The following is a 20769-nucleotide window of genomic DNA, read 5'->3' on the forward strand; positions in this document are numbered from 1 at the left end:
GGATATCTTGTGAGCCCGCACGGGTAGGTACCACCACCCCGACTATTTCTGCCGTGAAGCAGTAATGCGTTTCGGCTTGAAGGGTGGTGCAGCCGTTGTAACTATACTGAGACCTTAGAACTTATATATATCTCAAGGTGGGTGGCGCATTTACGTTGTAAATGTCTATGGGCTCCAGTAACCACTTAACACCAGGTGGGCTGTGAGCTCGTCCACCCATCTAAGTAATAAAAAAAGCTCATTATTTAGATTTCCTTCATATCTTATATTTGTTTTTTTGTTTTTTATTGGGAAAAAAAACCACTCACTCTTGATAAATAAATACTAAAAAGTCAATACACAAAGTTGTACTTAGTTGTGTTTTCTTTTGTTAGTTACAATATTAAATCTATATATTAATAAGTGAAGCAAAAACTTTGTATCCCTTTTTACGAAAATTGCGCGGACAGAGGAGTATGAAATTTTCCACACTTATGGAGAATATAGAGAAATATTGCAAAACGTTAATACTTTTTTTAAATTATGCATAAAAATACATTAAATCAATAAAAAAAACACTACACACACTACCATGTATTTGACACACACACGCATGCATAATAAATGTTTGTTGTCAAACTTTTCTTATTGCTTATAGTCTGTGGTCAAATTGAGAATAGATTAAAATTAAAAAATTGTTTGTCTTTATTAATATTTGTCTAAAATGTAGTCTTGGTGAAATCTGTGATTATAGTATAGGCTTTGACAATATAATCATAATAGTATACAAACTTATAATTTCAATTAATTATAGTCGAATTTTGATTATCGGGGACGGGGAATGAATATGTTAGAGGAAGCCTGAAAGTGGGACCTGTAACAGAGATGCTGAGAAGTGCGCGTTTGGGATGGTATGGACATGTGATGAGACGAAATGAAAATGAGGTTGGTAAGAAAATGTTAACTATGAATGTGGAAGGATATAGAGGATGAGGTAGACCTAAGAAGAAATGGATGGATTGTGTGAAAGACGATATGGGGAGTGAGCAAAGAAATGGTATATGATAGAAGAGTATGGAAGGAGAAAACATATTGCGCCGACCGCAGGTAACTGGGAGAAGGGCAGGATAATGAATGATGATGATTTGATTATCGGGACCACTAGTTATATCTTATTCGTCCATTAAGAACCTCTGTCGTCACGCTACATACGAGATTTAGTAGAACTGATTATAAAAAAAACAAAAAAGTTAATAAGATTTTATGACGTTAATTCTACATTTTTATATTTTGAAATAGTTCATAAGGTTTATTTAGATGCATCGTTCGTCTGACTTTCATTATTTCTTTTAAACTTTGCTTCGTAATAGCGTTTAGTTCAAATAGAAACAGTTTATTTCGTCTGCATGTAAACTCTTGCATTTGAACGCGATGCAAATTATTTATTCTAATTTCAAACAAAGCCACGTAATGTTGGATGAAAGCTCAAAATCTTATTAAAATGCAGTTTGAAATCTATATATTAATACATGAAGCAAAAACTTTGTATCCCTTTTTACGAAAATTGTGCGGACGGAGGAGTATGAAATTTTCCACACTTATAGAGAATATAGAGAAGAAGTGCACAATGCTAATATATTTATAAAATAATGCATAAAAGATACATTAAATCAATAAAGAAAACATTACACACACTACATACCATGTATTTGACGCACACACGCATGCATACTATTTACTGTCAAACTTTTGTTCTTGACGTCTGTTGTCAATTTGAGATTAAATATTGTTTGTCTTTGTTAATATTTTTTATAGTGTAGTCTTGGCGAAATTTGTGATTATAGAAGTATAAAATACAATCATAATAGTGTACAAACTTACAATTCCAATTAGTGATAGTCGAATTTCGACTACTGCGGGACCTCTACTTCACATAATATCTTCAAGAACTAACGGCCGCTGTTGTTAAAAGCTTTTAGACATCACATTAATTATGTCACCACCCTTCAAACAGGAATGTATGAATGCTTCGTGGCAGAAACAGCTAGCATTGTGGTATTTACCCATGCAGGCTTACAATACGTCTTACCAGTAATGTTTATTTTATAAATACCAATTGTCTCGAAAGGAATTTATTTTTTTATTGCTTACATGGGTGGACGAGCTCACAACCCACCTGGTGTTAAGTGGTTACTGGAGCCCGTAGATATCTACGACGCGCGCTACTAAATGCGTCACCTACCTTGAGATATAAGTTCTAAAGTCTCAGTATAGTTACAACGGCTGCTCCAAACTTCAAACCGAAACGCATTACTGCTTCACAGTAGAAATAGGCAGGGTAGTGGTACCTATCCGTGCTGACTCACAAGAGGTCCTACCACCAGTAAAAGTTTTAAATGAAGTATCCAATCTTTAATAATTAGATTTCTTTACACTTTAAAGTACTACCTTTTACAGGCAGCGGTAACCTATTCCCACATAAATATACCAAAAAAGTTATAACATAAGTCAAATACTACATAAAACTGTATTAAGATACTTTGGTATAGTAGATGTTAAGAAATTTGATATGATTTTCGCATTTATATTGTTAGGCGCTGGGGTTCGGGATAAATAAAATCCAACCAAAGTACAACTAAAAACTGTATTCAACACTTAGAACACTTAAATCACTCAACAAACACTTTAAAATTCTCAATTTACTTCTTCCGCTTCGCTTCAGGTGATCCGCTTCGAGTAGTTCCGATTACTAACTGACTGAGTGCCATCTCTGCAACGCTTTTATAGCCGATACCACATCCCTAGAATTATTGAGAATATTCCACACATCTCTAGTATTGTGTTTCCGCTATCAGATAATAGATGGCGTTGTACTTCTCGAGCGTTCTAGGTGCTACTAGGTCCTTCTATATGCGTTCGACTATTCGGCGATAGATGGCGTTCCTCTTACCGGCGTAACAATATGTTCCATATAAATTTAGTGGGTTTTTCCACAGATTTCAAGATCGGTGACAAAAAAGTAATCAACGGCCCGTTCTGGCATGAAGTCTTCACGGAAACTTACGAAGAGCACGAGGAAGACCTTTCGACTACCACTTCGGAGCCTTTGCCTTTTTTTGAAGACGATACTTCGACTAGTAACCTGACAGCGCAGCTCGGCAGTAGAGTTCACCTACATTGCAGGGTACATGATTTGGGAGAGAAAACGGTGCGTAGCTTAGATATTGCTCTTTCCTTTCCACAGAAAATCCACAGGCTTGTAGTGAAACTTCTTAAATCGCATCATAAGCAAACAAAACTTTTTTTTTATTGCTTAGATGGATGGACGAGCTCACAGCCCACCTGGTGTTAAGTGTTTACTGGAGCTCATAGGCATCTACAACGTAAATGCGCCACCCACCTTGAGATATAAGTTATAAAGTTCTTCTTCAGACTGAAATGCATTACTGCTTCATGGCAGAAATAGGCGGGGTAGTGGTACCTACCCGTGCGGACTCACAAGAGGTCCTACCACCAGTGATTACGCAAATTATAATTTTGCGGGTTTGATTTTTATTACACGATGTTATTCCTTCATCGTGGAAGTCAATCGTGAACTTTTGTTAAGTACGTATTTCATTAGAAAAATTGGTACCCGTCTGCGGGATTCGAACACTGGTGCATCGTTAGATACGAATGTACCGGACGTCTTATCTTTTAGGCCACGACGACAACGAAATCCAGATAGGCAACTTCTCCCTAACTAAGCCCATCAGTCAACTGTGCCATTCATAGATCTTCTCTTTCTTACAGATATCCTGGGTCCGTCGTCGTGGCGACGAACTTCACCTCCTATCTTTCGGACGCCATACATATTCAGCTGACTCCAGATACTCTTTAGCCTTCGAGCACCCTAACGACTGGCGTTTGCTGATACAGTACGTGAGCGATAGAGATGAAGGCTACTACGAATGTCAAATTTCGACGCATCCGCCGCTTGTGAGGAGAGTTCATTTGGGTGTTGTGGGTAAGTTAAAGTATGCAAGAGTCTTTCATAAACAAACCAATCGCAAAATTTCGCAAAGACATCCTTAGGTCAATAAATTTGGTCCTTTCGACTTTAAGGCTTTCAACAAGCTTTTAGGGAGATATACTGCAAAGGGAAGATCTTCCACCGAGCGGGTGATATTGCTCGGTAGACCGACGGTCCGAATGTTGTTGTTCGGAAATTGTGTGTATTGCAAGCTTATCTTGAAAATGTCGTAAGCGAGAGGCATTTGTCAAATATCTTGTGTTGTATAATGGCTACCGCCACAAGCTCTTTGAGGCATGAATTTGTTAAGAAACTGATGCGTGCTCATTTATTACAACAAAGGTATTCAGAAAGGACTATCTTCACAGAAACTCAAAAAATTATACAAGTAACCAGTAAGAAAGATTTTGTTTCCTGGCTGTGTTTGTTCGTGAATAAGGATCTTCCCGCGCGAAGGATCATGACACAATCGCACGAGTTTAAGTACACTGGTGTGTTAGAGCACTCCCGTAGTCTCTGACGTGATCTCCTGGTCTCTGTACCCAACTATCTGAAGACTGGCCCAAACTTATTTGTAGGACCGCTTTCTCTAGTTATATTTCGGTGGAATATTTCTGGGATAACAACCTCTTCAGACTATCAGATTTCGGGTAATATGGTTGCATTTCTTTAGATTCATTCCAAAGTCTCTTTATTAATATAAATACCTTAGTTTCTTAACTATAGAGGCGTTTGTCCCTTGAATCATCAGAATAGATCGTAAAAAGTACTTTCATTATTCTTATCCCTACTCTCGTATATTTTGTAAAGATGGAAGCTTTTACGTAATTACAGAACAGAAAGCAGACGTAATAAATCATTAGTGTTAAATTTGGTGCGGTAATATGGATACCCTTTTATTTTAGCAAGCGCTTATGAAAAATATGTGTAATATAAAAAATAGAGATAGGTTGTTTATTGTAGATAGATATAGACTGACTCGGTGGTATAGTAGTAAGACCTTGAGTGTTGTGCCGAGAGTCGTGGGTTCGATTCCCACATCGGGCAACATTGTGTGACGAACAGACTTGTTTGCTGTTTGTCTGGGTGTGTACTATCTATATATGTATATATTTAAATGTATATAAGTATGTATGTCAGTCACTGGTGCCCATAATACAGGGAATCCTAATTTGGGGCTGGATGACCGTGCGTGATTTGTTTCCACTAAGTTATTAGTAAGTTCTTTGCATCTTAATGAGTAGTCAGTCATTGATCCATACAGTGGTTATTGGAGCCTATGGATACTGCAGTTTTTTTTGTTTATTTTTTTCTTTTTCCTATCTTTTTTTTTTTGCTCTTGTAGGCAGACGAGCATACGGCCCACCTGATGGTGAGGGGTTACCGTCGCTCATGGACTTCAGCAATGCCAGGGGCAGAGCTAAGCCGCTGCCTACCGCTTAATACATCTCCACAAGCCTCTTTTAAAGGACATGTCATAGCGCTCGGGAATCACCGTGGAGGGGAACTCATTCCATAGCCGGATGGTACGTGGCAAAAAAGACCTCTGAAAACGAACTGTCGATGAACGCAGCGGCTCCAGATGATATGGATGACCTCTGCTCCGATGACGGGAGGTGCTGATAGCCTTGAGAGGCTATTTCAGCGTAACCTTAACCAGTAGGTGAGCTCACGGGGCTCAAACCGGAGTGTGGCTAACACTGACCCTAACAAGAGCAGTGCTTCGCAGAATCTACCTCCGGATCGGAAACGCGACCCACTGAGAAGATCTGGCGAGAAACTCAGTGGGCAACGGCAGTGAAAACGTTGTCTATTATATATTGTTATCAATATCTACCCCAATAACCAATAAAAACTTAATGCAGTCTAAAAATCACTCGGATTTTTGAACATTCATTTATTACTGATGGTAGGACATCTTGAGTCCGCACGGGTAGGTACCACCACCCTACCTATTTCTACTGTGAAGCAGTAATGCGTTTCGGCTTGAAGGGTAGGGCAGCCGTTGCACTCTTAAAAATGAGACCTAGAACTTATGTCTCGAGGTAGGTGATGGCATTTACGTCGTAGGTGTCAACACCATGTGGGCCGAGAGCTCGCCCACCCACTTAAGCAATAAATAAATAAAAACATGAAATGAACTAATTTAAAGTCGTGCAGATGATTGATATTAAGATTCACATTAAATAAAAAATGTGTGGTGTCGTGGGACATCTGATAGGAACGAAGTTTCTTATTATAAAAATATTAATTTTAAGTTCTATTCGAGGTATAAAGAAAATAAAACTAGAGGTTTCGCAACAACCCACGGTCATTCGGTAACGTGCGAACTTATTGTGGTACACTTCATTCACGGTTGTTTGCATAAGAGTTAGTGTATTGCGCAAACGAACGCTGTGAGTTCGTGGTCAATGAATGATAAAAAAATATGTTATTTTTTGCGCGTTATTACAAAATTAAGTCGTACAATGTGTGCATTACTAATAATAATTTTACGTTACGGACGTTTTTTCCCGCTTAGGGTACCCCTCCGCATCGTCCCATAAGGAACTTTGTTCCAATAAAAACCGTGTAATAAATAAATTAATAATAAACAATTATAGTTGTCATGGTTTTTTCGGTTCATCCATTCGTTTCTTTTTCGCATGTTAGCCCTTTAGAGGACATCGGGCATCGGAATAACCACTTCTCGCTGTTTTGGCTCGGTCCCAAATCGCGGTGTAGCCAAACCTCAGAATTCCATCTCGGGCGTTTTCCCTTTAATCTAATTCAAATTTATCCTGTTCAGGACGACCCGAAGATTTTCGGTAGGCTTGCTTTTAGACTCTTTGTTCACTATCGCGTTAATGATTATTTTTGGGCTTCGTTTGATTTTAATTGATGACAAATAAATTATACATCTTACATTTATCATATGCTTTACTGGTGGTAGGACCTCTTGTGAGTCCGCGCGGGTAGGTACCACCGCCTTGCCTATTTCTGCCGTGAAGCAGTAACGCGTTTTGGTTTGAAGGGTGGGGCAGCCGTTGTAACTATACTGAGACCTTAGAACTGGTATCTCAAGGTGGGTGACGCATTCACGTTGTAGATGTCTATTTGCTCCAGTAACCACTTAACACCAGGTGGGCTGTGAGATCGTCTACCCATCTAAGAAATAAAAAAATACGTATTTAATTGCATTGAATCAGTAATGCGATGCGATTTGAAAGGTGTCGGAACCATTGTAAATTCTTATAATTGTAAAAGCTGAGACCTTAGAACTCAAGTTTCAAGGTGGGTGACGGCATTTACTTTGTTGATGCCTGTGGGCTCCGGTAACCACTTAACACCAGGTGGCCGGTGAGCTCGTCCATCCATGTAAGCAATAAATAAAAGCGTATCCAATTATGATGATTCATTGTGAGTAAGTAACATTTTAAATATTTTTTAATAAGGTATGTTCCGTCCAAGATATAGTTGCTTCTTATTTTCTTGAGGGAGGGAAAGAATTACAAAAAACTTTTTTTTTCCTAACCCCCCTTCTTTTAAGGACGAATGTTGAGTAATTGGTGCAAGCAGCAGCTCACATAATAAGCATCATCTGATTAACAGTCCAATAATTATTGTCACTAGTGGCCCCGCAGTAGTCGAAATTCGTCTATAATTAATTGAAATTATAATTTTAAACATTAATATGGTTCTACTGTCAAACACTATTATAATTCAATAATATAATCAGTGTTCGCCAAAACTGCACTATAGATCAATAATATTAAAGACAAACAATATTAATCTATTTTCAATTCGACCACAAACTTTAAACAATAACAAAAGTTTCCCAATTGACAGTAAACAAAGAGTATATTTTCATGTATGTGTCGTGTCAAGTACATGGTAGTGTGTGTAATGTTTTCTTTATTGATTTAAAGTATCTTTTATGCATTATTTAAAAAAAATTAGCATCGTGCACTTCTTCTCTATATTCTCTGTAAGTGCGAGAAATTTCATACCCCTCCGTCCGCGCAATTTTCGTAAAAAGGGATACAAAGTTTTTGCTTCACGTATTAATATATAGATAATATACAATCTTTAACCACGAAACCGTCAAGCTATTTTATTTAATGTGAGATCCATTCGCTTGCTAAGTTTCTCTGTATTTTCAATTTAGATATAAAGGGTTCATTTCAATTTTAATCCCGTCAGAGCTGTCCTCTTCGAAGACTTATGAGACACCTCGTGCAGAAAAATATCACAAAGAGTCACGATATGAAACGCGATAATGTGATGCATACATCATTTATGCATTTTCATATTATGTGAGTTTTATGTATGAGTAGTCGTCAAACGACGCTGTTGTTTCATTTAGATATTATATTCGTATTTTCTTTGAATATATGATGCGAAGTCAGAATTTGTAACCTCTGAGTGAAGGTAGATGAGAATGTGTTCTAAAGCAATTTACATAAAACTCGTTTTAGACTGAATTGGTTTTCGAAAATTCCGTTTGATAATTTAATACTACATATGTATATCGACGGAAGAAAGCGGAGTTGTTGTAGCTTGAAAAACACAAATTTCCACCAGAACTGTGTATGTGTATGATATAATGTTACTCCGGTAAAAGTAACGCCATCTATCGGCTAATAGCTGAAACGAATATCAAAGGAACTCATAATGTCGAGAAAGATCGAGAAGTACAACGCCATCTATTGTCAGATAGCGGAAACACACAATACTCGACTTGTGTGGAATATTCTCGATAATTCTAGGGATGTCGTCTCGATTATAAAATCGTTGCAGAGATGGCACGAGTCAGTTAGTAATCGGAATTACTCGAAACAAAACAGCAAACCAATCACCTGAAGCGAAGCGGAATAAGCGAATTGAGAATTTTAAAGTGTTTGTAAGGTGTTTAAAGTGTTCTAAGTAATAATACAGTTTTAATTTGTAATTCGGTAGTATTTTTAGTGAACTCCAGCGCGTAAAACAATATGATAAAAAATTATTTAGCCCAAAATGCAAGTTAGGACATTTTAGCTTTTTCCGGTCGATATGAGTATGTTGCTGTATGACTTGTTTGCACTACGAAGGTTCGTAGTCCATATACGCAAACAACTTCCACGATAGGTAGAAGTAAAGAAAAGAAAGAAAAAGGAAGAAAATAAATTATAAAGTAAAAAAAAGTATAAATACTTATTTTAATAATTGCTTTTTTTATATAAAATAAAAATAAAGTAAAAAGTGTGTAATAAGTAAATGTTCACGACTGACTTCCACGGTGAAGGTATAACATCGTGTAATAAAAATCAAACCCGCAAAATTATTATTTGCGTAATTACTGGTGGTAGGACCTCTTATGAGTCCGCACGGGTAGGTACCACCGCCCCGCCTATTTCTGCCGTGAAGCAGTAATGCGTTTCGGTTTGAAGGGTGGGCCAGCCGTTGTAACTATACTTGAGATCTTAGAACACTTATAATTCAAGGTGGGTGGCGCATTTACGTTGTAGATGTCTATGGGCTCCACTTAACACCAGGCTGTGAGCTTGTCCACACATCTAAGCAATAATATATATGTCGACGTGTGTGTTTTTATAAACCATTAGTTCATGACTAATAAAGATGGGACGACAAACAACACGTGCAAGCATGTCGGACCGCAAAATTATAATTTGTGGATGTCTATAGGCTCCGGTAAAATAAGATGGGCCATGAGTGAGTCCTGTGAAACATCAGCGCTAGGTGCCTCTTTTATGGATGATGCATCTAAATAATCGTCATATAATTTTTATTTGAAATTAAAGTAATTATTTAAATTAATTATAATATAGTTCGTAGTGTAAATGATAATATCTATATATTAATACGTGAAGCAAAAACGTTGTATCCCTTTTTACGAAAATTGCGCGGACGGAGGAGTATGAAATTTTCCACACTTATATAGATTATAGAGAAGAAGTGCACAATGCTAATATTTTTTTTAAATAATGCATAAAAGATACATTAAATCAATAAAGAAAACATTACACACGCTACCACGTATTTGACACACACACGCATGCATACTATTTGTTTATTCTCAAACTTTTCATTGCAGTCTGTCAGTTATAGTCTGTCAAATTAAATAAATATAGAATAGATTAAATACTGTGTTCTCTTTATCTAAAGTGTGTTTTTCTAAAGTGTAGTGTTGACGAAATCTGTGATTAAAGAAGTATAATTGTCCTTTTTTTTTTTATTGCCTTTGTAGGCAGACTAGCATACGGCGCACCTGATGGTGAGTGGTTACCGTCGCCCAAGGACTTCAGCAATGCCAAGGGCAGAGCCAAGCCGCTGCCTACTGCTTAATACTCTCCACAAGCCTCGTTTGAAGAAATACATGTCCTTGACAATAGAATCATAATAGTGTACAAACTTATAATTTCCATTAGTCGAATTTCGACTACCAGGGGACCACTAGTAAAATAAAATTACGCAAACTATTTTCTCAAATGAAACTATTTTATGTAAGACAGTAAATTACAGAAAGGGAGTAGGTAGGTAACATGAGCCCCTAGTGTTTCGAACTGCCAGCTATTAAGTGAAAGATCTTAAATTCTAGGCCGCAAATGACGCAGCCGTATAATTGAAGGAACGACGAGGATTATCTAAAGAATTCTCTTTATACAATACGACACGATTATCGTAACGGATCATTTTTAAGTTAATTGTATTTTGCTTGTCGGCAACTTACTATTTCTGGTGGTCTATTAGAAACTTATTAAATACTACCGACTCGCAATCGCTTCGCTTCGGAAACATTAAATTTTATTATTGATAGCCAAGTCCCGCGGAGCGAAGCTAGTCTAAAAAAAGTTACTTTTTATATCATCAGTGAAAGTCTCATCAAAATCGCTCCAGCCGTTCCATAGATTAGCCGGAACAAACAGACAGACAGACAGACAAAAATTGTAAAAATTGTTATTTTGTGTACAGTGTGTTATATATGTGTACAGTGCCTATATAAATTAATTTGCATGTAGTTAAAAGCGATTATGTCAATATTACAAACAGACACTCCAATTTTATTTATATGTATAGATAAAGAAATACATATTATTTGTATATAACGAAATATTTGAACGTTATTTTCACCGATCATTTCAAAGATATTAATTAATCTTGACCAATATTACCAACCAATAGTATCAACAGGATAAAAGACAGACAGAAAAGACGACATGAATTATTAGTTTTTAAATTATTATATTATTATATAACTCGAAGTACGTTCTACTTTCCCGTTGAAAGGTCAATGACACGTCATGTTTATAAAGATGGCTGAGTGCTACCGAGCTGAATACAAATGAGTTGAAATCTGATATAATCTAAGAGCAGAGGAATTTTATTATTTTACTAGCGACCCGCCCTCGCTTCGCTTCGGAAACATTAAAACACACTTCTTCTTCTTCTTCGTCGCTTTCTTCATTGCTGAAGGTCGTGTCCCTGAAACTCGACCGTTGCCTGTCTCGTGAGCTGTTTCCATCTCGTCCGGTCCTCAGCTGCTCGAATGGCGGTTGCGACTGGCAACCCAGTTAGAGCGGTTACTTGATCACAACAACGGCTAGGTAATCGGCAAAACACACATGAAACCAAAAAAAACAAAATAAAAAAAAATAAAAAAAAAGTAGCCTATGTTCATCAGGGACAATGTCGGCTTCTAATGGAAAAATATTTTTTTCAAATCGGTCCAGTAGTTTCGGAGCCTATTCGAAACAAACAAACAAACAAATCTATCCTCTTTATAATATTAGTATAGATATAGATATTATTCAAGTTTTTTATGAAAGCTTTTTATAATATTTTCTTCGAATTTTGTAAGTCGTGCACATAATTACTAATGTACTACTACTCCTTTTACTATTTAATCCCGTTTTTCTATGGTGTAACGGTCAATTATCCACCTATACCGTTACAAAATTGGCGCCCAACGTGGGGCACGACCTTTAGATGCATTCCAAAGATTTTTGTCGGCGTCGCAGTTGGCAATTTTTATGTAGCGAAAGGGATTGGTGTAACGGTCGTTTATCCACTTTTACCGTTACGGTGGTCACGGACCATGTCATTAAACTGGTTTTAAGTAAGCTATTTACAGGCCTACCATAACGTAACCATTGTCATTAATATTACTATTATAACCGTATTGTTGATGAGGTGTCAATTCTTACCATTCGTGAACATATCTATAGTTATATTAGTCACATAATTAATTAGATTTCTTATCGGTTAAATTAGCATTTCCCAAAATGGACGATAACGCCCCCCCGGTGTCGCTGCAAGCCTAAATGGGGGCGGCAAGAGACCGTGAAAAAAAATGGGGGCGTTGTGTAGAGGGTTGGGAGGCGATTTGTAAGTTAATCTAGGAGAAGTCTTAGACACCGACTGAGCTCTCGCTATAGTGTATAGTGTTTAAGTAGGTGAAAAAATGGGGGCACTAAAAAATAATTTATTCTCAAAGTGGACAGTAGACCAAATAAGTTTGGGAATCCTTGGCCGTTAAATTGTGGAGACGAAGCTTGTAGTTCAATTGATGTTATCAAAAAGTGAATTTGAGGTTTTATTATGGTGTGTCCGGTCGTTTATTGCAGGATACGAGCTCGCGCCCCAGCCGTCTGGTAACCACTATAAAAAGACCTTCTAAATCCTAAACGTTGCCTATTCACGCAATATTCTTTTTTTATGAAGGATGGATTACTGGTGGCCCAGGTGAGTGGACTCACCGGCCACCTGGTGTTAACTGGTTACCGGAGCCCACAGGCATCAACAAAGTAAATGCCGTCACCCACCTTGAAACTTGAGTTCTAAGGTCTCAGCTTTTACAATTATAAGAATTTACAATGGTTCTGCCACCTTCCAAATCGCATCGCATTACTGCTTCAATGCAATTAAATATGTATTTTTTTATTGCTTAGATGGGTAGACGAGCTCACAGCCCACCTGTTGTTAAGAGGTTACTGGAGCCCATAGACATCTACAACGTAAATGCGCCACCCACCTTGATTACTGGTTTATACTGGATTACTTGGTTACTGGAGCCCATAGATATCTGCAATGTTAATGGCGCCACCTACCTTGAGATATGAGTTCTAAGGTCTCAGTATAGTTAGCTCTTTGTCTGGGAGTTTATTATCTATATATAAGTTTATTCGTATATATAGAAACTTGTATGTCAGCCTTTGGTACCCATAATAGAGGGAAACCTAATTTAGAGCCGGATGTCCGTCCGTGACTTGTTTCCGGTTATTTTTTTATTTTATATACAAAAATTTGGGAAACGCGCAGGGAAAAATTCACTTATGAGAAACAACGTCCTCCCTAAGATTTGTACATATAAATTACCAAAATAATTGAAGAATATATAAGTAGTGATAACATTTTATTAATTTTTAAGCAGTTGTTAATTAGTTAATTTAATTTGAATTAATTTAAATTATTATTAATCAAATAAAATAATTTTTTTAGTGAATTGATAATTAATTTTAGAGTTTTATTGTTATGGGAGTTTTATTAATATATCGTATTCTTTAAAATAAAATTGTTATATTGCTTTGTTTTACTTTTTTTCTTTATCTATATAATTATTGAAAGTACTCTAGTACAACGTGGATTAACTAGTTTTTTAACAATTTCCATCTGCGATGCCTCCAATGAACACTACTCTAACTTAAAATTTTGTTTTACACGCAAATCGCTTCACTATGTTAAAAGTATTACAATAAATCATTATTAATGGGGTTCGAAGCAAGAGTAAATCGGCTAGCTACACAAAAAAACCATAAATATATCTGCAATAATAAATATTTTATCAACTTTTTTTCGTTTAAACGCTCCTCCTGTAAATCTACGAATTTGGAGTTAGCGTAATGTTCATTGGAGGCATCGTCTGACAACGAATTAATTTAATTTAAAAAGTCGTATTTGTCTAAGGAGAAACCTGTTTGGATTCAAACGAAACGAAAATCTAACGCAAAATTACAAAATTATGAATCATTGCTCTTGAATACCATTAAAATTTAATTAACTCGTAAAATATTCGTCGTCTGAGGGTACTTTTGTCTTAGTTAATATCCCTGATAATTACAGATATAAACTTGTAATTTAATACGTTTATTAAGCAAGATATTAATTTCAGCGAGCGACTGGTAAAGACGACCGAAGGCCGGGAGATAATGTAACAGATACTCTTCAAATATTTAGAAGGAACGCAAGAACGGAAGAAATTTAAGAATTTAGAGGATTTTTTTCGTACAAAATATAAAAAAACCGTACTAATGTGTAATGAAACTTAGAGTCAGAGTTTTTTTTATTGCTTAGATGGGTGGACGAGCTCACAGCCCAACTGGTGTTAAGTGGTTACCGTAGCCCATAGACATCTACAACGTAAATGCGCCACCCACCTTGAGATATAAGTTCTAAGGTCTCAGTATAGTTACAACGGCTGCCCGGCCCTTCAAACCGAAACGCACTAGTGCTTTACGGCAGAAATAGGCAGGGTGGTGGTACCTACCCGTGCGGACTCAAGTCCTACCACCAGTAACGTAGAGGTTTAGGAAAAATAGAAATAGATCTTCAAGTATTTGCCTTAATGAATTTCGTGTTCGGAAGCAGGTCATCATCATTATCATTATCCTGCCCTTCTCCCAGTTACCTGGGGTCGGCGCAACATGTTTTCTCCTTCCATACTCTTCTATCATATACCATTTTTCTCCTACCTACGCCGAAAGTTCGGTTTTCGTCTCGCTGTACAGGGAAAAAAGTGTAACTCCCTGGGTACTGACAAGTGCGCATGCGCGTCAGTATCTACGTCTGCTCTCACGCACCTAAAATTCTCCGCCGTTGTTGTGCTCGGGTAATTTGCAATATTGTGTTTAGTGTAAAAGTGAAATAAACAAAAGGCAATAAAATTTTAATGGTGAAGTATTAAACAAAGATGAGTTCATCAGACAGTTCTTATTCAATTAGTAGTAGTTTATTTAAAAATTAAAAAACAGTTAAATTGTTTTTTTTTTATAAGTATGGCTACCCCCCGCCAGGGATTCGCCCCTGGCCCCCGGCTCGGTACTTCCACGAACTTTCGGCCTGGTAGGAGAAAAAATCAATACACATCAATTGTAAAAATAGTTTAAATTATTTAGAGATAAATAATGTCTTAGGTCTCGTAGGTAGGACTCACAAATACCGAAAATAATAATAAAATGTTATTTGTTAATCCTATAAGTCGTTCTTTTCTTTGCGTTTTTTCTCTTTTAGGCAACAAGCTTTTTGTAATCATGTTTCTAAATCGCTGTGAACGTCTACATGTCTATATATGCGCTAGGCGAAACGGTTGAGTAATATTAACTGAAAAAAATACTGCGTACCGATTGCATAAAAGAAATCGTATCATGCAGTAGCTTTAAGCTTTTTTTTTTATTGCCTTTGTAGGCAGACGAGCATACGGCCCACCTGATGGTGAGTGGTTACCGTTGCCTATAGACTTCAGCAATGTCAGGGGCAGAGCCAAGCCGCTGCCTACCAAATGTAAAAGAAAGTACTTTAAATTACATACAATAATCGTATATGATATATCGTTTCTGAATCGATATGACATACAGGAATGGGTGATGCGATTTTTGTATATAAGTATAAGCTAAAAAATTTGGGTTTTTCTAACACTGACACGTGTGACCGATTCTCATCGGAACATGACTTCAAAGCTTCGATTGTGCTGGGTATTGACTTTTAAATGCTCAAACGGGAACTTTGCTCCGCGTTATAAATATTTATATATATAATGGTGATGTTTATTCGTCTGGGCTCTTTCCGTACCGCCACTAATTATTTTTTTATTGCTTAGATGGGTTGACGAGCTCACAGCCCACCTGGTGTTAAGTGATTACTGGAGTCCATAGACATCTACAACGTAAATGCGCCACTCACCTTGAGATATAAGTTCTGAGGTCTCAGTACAGTTACAAAGGCTGCCCCACCCTTCAAGCCGAAACACATTACTGCTTCACGGCAGAAATAGGCGGGGCGGTGGTACCTACCAGTAAAAAATTACGAAAATTGAAAAGTTCTGCCAGATTTATCTTTTTAGCGCGTTGCTGTTTATCTGGGAATCTATTCGAGATAGGATGTCTTGGCACATGCCAGTGATGCTACTACCGAACACGTGTATAGTGGTAATGGTAGTAATTCGTTACGAATACACCGTATTTACTCGCTAGGGCACAGATTATTTTGGAGCCAATATTTTGTTCTAATATGCACGCATTTAGCATATTGATTTTGAACTGCTTTCAAAGATAAGGAATAATATCACGTAATAATAATAAATCTGCCAATTGTGTCTTCCTCGCGTCGCGTTCCTAATTACTGAGGGTCGTGACTCCCTTGTTGCATCATTTCCTCACGTACGATTTCCCTCCATCTGCTGCGGCCCTAGTTTCGCGAAAGGCATCGTGAAACTTGAGGTTCAGGGAAGATCGAATTTGATGCGACCATCTCATGGGATGTTTTAATGAACGCGCCCGAATGGAGCTTAACGTCAACTGTCAAAAAACCGATCACCCGGTCAGGATAAGTTTCTTCTCTTTGGTACCGCGTTTTCGGGAACACGTAAATATGTTCTAACGGTACGTTCCATTGCATTCATTTACTTATGTACTTGTGTGGTGTTAAAATAAAGGATTGGCCAGTTACGGTGTTTGCTTACTGTACTTCTACATGGGACTACGTCATCTGGGACGTTTGCCATCTACCTTGCCTGTCGCCATCAGCTGTTCAACGTTACGACCCTCTTTTCCAGCAATGTGTCCAAAGAACTCCTGTACCCTACGAAGGCATATGACCAAACGTATTAATTGGCGTGATTAAGTACTCATTGTAAATTTTAATTTAATTAGTTTAAAAAGTTCATGCGAGGATTTTTAACTGATTCTCTGTAGTTTATTATAATTATGGATAATGTATTATGTTATTGGATTTCCACAATATATAGATGAAAAAAAGTCCTGTATTTTGAATTCGCTTCTATCGTTGTGCCTATTTTTGCCGCGAAAAAATCATGTCTATGTATCTTTTACAATATGACTAAATAATAATATGGCGATTTGTTAGTTAATTTGTGATTGTTTTCCAATCGCTCAATGAATAAATATTATTTTGGTAAATTTATTTTTGTTTTTTTGTCAACAGTACCGAAAGTAGAGATCGTCGATGAACGCGGCCGTCCATTACAAGACAAATTCTATAAAGAAGGTTCAATTATTGAGCTGAGGTGCGTGGTTAGCGAGGTCCCGCAGCCGGCTAATCAAGTTAATTGGAAACACGGATCCAGAATGCTCAACTATGACACGAAGCGAGGCGGAGTCAGGTAAGGGCACTAGTTTCAAATCTGTTTTTTTCTTGTCTTTTTCTTAACGGGTGGACGTTATCAGCTTTGTTTTTTTGTCAAAACTAGGAAGGCTTTGATTTCACTCGTTTTGAGGAAGCTCTGAGCCGCCCTTGCTACTCGTAAGGCTTGGTAATATCGTCTCAGGATTTTATTTAAGAACATAAATTTGGGTATTGTGATTGTATTTTGTATTTTATGCGGTGAACGGTGAAAAGTTTATACTGGTGGTAGGACCTCTTGAGAGTCCGCGCGGATAGGTACCACCATCCTGCCTATTTCTGCCGTGAAGCAGTATTGCGTTTCGGTTTGAAGGATGGGGCAGTTGTTTTACATTGTAGATGTCTATGAGCTCCAGTAACCGCTTAACACCAAGTGGGCTGTGAGCTCGTCCACCCATCTAAGCAATAAAAAAAAATGAGCGAGCAAGGGCTCAGCCAGGAGAGGTGAGATTTGCTAACAGCTACCCGAGCGCCTCCAAGGGAGACCTAACAACTTAAAAGTAGCTGCTTGGCGTATGAATCTACTATCGGATCAGAATCGCGACCCGCTAAGAAGATCCGGCGAGAATTAAACGGCCTAATGTTTAGGTTGGAGCTTTGTTGTCTACAGCAATTGTGTACCTAAAATGTCTACACTTCCGATGGCCATAGCGAGAGATTGAGATCATTACATCTTGAATGTTTTGTGAACAAGTAATCTAATCTTCAGCGCTATATGTAATTTTTTTTGCTTAGACGGTTGGACGAGCTTACGGCTCATTTGGTGTTAAGTGCTTACCGGAGCCCATAGACATCTACAACGGAAACCCCGCCACTCTTCTTAAGAAAAGAGTTCTAAGATCTCAGTTTCAACAGTAAAACGTCAGTATTGGGCAATGGGCTGTTTTAGACAATGTGTACGGTGGAGTATTTGTTTCTACAGTGAGATCACGGTCCGTTTGGTGAACAATGGAGCCCATAGATATCACAACGCAAATACAGCCATCAACCCAGATACGCAATGTCGAAATCTCAATGGCGCTGTATAACTCAGGCGTACACAGGTGGCCCTTGACTTAAAACTGGACCTAATGATGCCTTCGCGGTAAAAATAAGAATCGTATCCCGTTGTATTTTAAAAAATAATTCTTGAAGAAAAATGCTGCCTGTTTACTATTTAACCCTTGAATCCCTCGTTTTACGAGACCAGATTTATGTGTCTGTGCTTGTTGCGTTACCATATAACTGATTTGGCTTGCAGTTTCGCGACTAGCCATTTCTATGACTTTATCTCTCTTTGGAAATTGATTTGCATTGGATTAAAGATTATCTAATGTTTCACTACGGAAAAAGTACGGCCGGGCGATAGTGTAGTTCAAGTTCACAATGGCTTTATTAAGCTGCTACCTCCCTGCTCTGTTAAGTAAACAAATATGAGCTTTTGGTGTGGCGCATTAGACCGATCTTTGTTGATTTACCATGTATATTCCAACTTCTTTAAGTTATAATGGAAAGAGACGTTAATGGATCTTAGAGATGCCGGGTCTAAGACCTTCCCCCGCATAGAACTTTCTTTAGTCCGTATAAAATCGTACAAGTCCCCAAAATACCTCTAGAACTTGCGAAGTGGCTATTACTAATTAGCAATTCTACTCCAAATAATTCCTTTTATTACCTTCATTTCATAAGAATGCCGACATGCATTTGTCGCCATTTATCATAAAGCCATAAAGGCTTGAAGACTGCCTTTTACCATTGCGACCTATTGACACTACCAATTAATCCACATAAACCTGACTGTAACACCACTAAAAAGAAAACAGCCTTACAAATTATCCATTTTTCTGGATCGTAAAAGCTAAGTCGTCGTGGCCTAAAGGATAAGACGTCCGGTGCATTCGTATGTTGCGATGCACCGGTGTTCGAATCCCGCAGGCGGGTACCAATTTTTCTAAACTACGACTGACTTTCACGGTGAAGGAATAACATCGTGTAATAAAAATCAAACCCGCAAAAATTATAATTTGCGTAATCACTGGTGGTAGGACCTCTTGGGAGTCCGCACGGGTAGGTACCACCACTCCGCCTATTTCCGCCGTGAAGCAGTAATGCGTTTCGGTTCGAAGGGTGGGGGTAGCCGTTGTAACTATACTGAGACCTTAGAACTTATATCTCGAGGTGGGTGGCGCATTTACGTTGTAGATGTCTATGGGCTCCAGTAACCACTTAACACCAGGTGGGCTGTGAGCTCGTCCATCCATCAATGCAATAAAAATAAAAAAAAGCTAAGTACATTACGGTGTTGAATATAACCTCAAGCTCTCCGAAAAAGCATCGGTACACTTACACGATGACGTTAATTCGAAAGGTAATAAAGTTGAAAGCGCCGAGATTCAATCTATATCGGAACGATGGCATTAAAATGGATCCAATCGAACGGAAAATTTTAATGATTTGATAAAAGCGTCCTCCCCTCCTCCGATACATACAAAATTATTCCCGGCACCTAAACTGATCCCGGTTCAAATTTATTGGGTGTTAGGATTCCTTTATTTGTTTTCCCCGGGCACCCTGATTTACTAAGGTTGATATTTAATTAACTCTGGGAAGATAATAGTGGGTGAAGATAAATTGCGGGAGCAAATTTTCAAATAACTCGTTTGAATTATTAACTTAACCGAAGGTATTCTAATTGGGAACTCGGATTTAAGTAAATTCATTAAATAAAAGTACATCTTTCGGTTATTAATTGGAATGATAAGATCAATAAATCTTAGGGGGTTCTTAGTTAAAGTATTTGAGTTGAAATTTAAATTGTACGTTATTTAGATAAGAATGAAGAAAGGCTCGATTAATTTCCATGAAATAATAGACATTGTAGTTAAAACGAATCTGAAATGGTTCTTTAATAAAACAATTCCCAGTCACTTCAAGATTGTCTACCGCAAGTCTTCATGGCCTTGAGTATATTGACCACTTTACCAGAAGACATTATGAGGACCCTAAAACAGCCAATGGTCACCGGTAAGACGACGTCAAAAGATAGCAGACCAGAGAGAAAGAGAAAGAGAGAGAGAGAAAGAGAGAGAGAGAGAGAGAGAGAAAGAGAGAGAGAACAGACAGATTTCATTGGTCTGATCAAATTCGCACCACATTGGAGACATCATCATGGAATATGTTGCATAATATAGTCATCCGCTTGAGAGAATTCTGGATGATAGTAGTCTTGGCCTTCAGATATGTGGAGTGTGGCTTGAGGAGGAATATCGAAAACAGGCTTCAGGAAACTGGTTGAAAAAACATTGATTTTTTTTAACAAATTATTTAAGGGTGCTTTTTATTAAAACCGAAGTCGATGGTTAAATGTTAGGAGCTTTGACTGGTATATGGCCGATATTTTTCGGAAA

General features: G+C 37.7%; 1 protein-coding gene across 1 annotated transcript in view; it reads left to right on the forward strand.

Annotated features, from left to right (window-relative positions):
- LOC101746138 (protein ver-1) overlaps positions 1-20769 on the forward strand; it is a 33781-nt gene that overhangs the window by 1660 nt on the left and 11352 nt on the right. The window contains exons 2-4 of the mRNA XM_021346804.3: positions 2976-3187; positions 3772-3985; positions 17186-17363. Of these exons, the coding sequence (XP_021202479.1) occupies positions 2976-3187; positions 3772-3985; positions 17186-17363 (604 nt within the window). The remainder of the gene's footprint in view (positions 1-2975; positions 3188-3771; positions 3986-17185; positions 17364-20769) is intronic.

The sequence above is a fragment of the Bombyx mori genome, chromosome 28, assembly GCF_030269925.1.
Source record: "Bombyx mori chromosome 28, ASM3026992v2".
Classification (NCBI taxonomy): domain Eukaryota; kingdom Metazoa; phylum Arthropoda; class Insecta; order Lepidoptera; family Bombycidae; genus Bombyx; species Bombyx mori.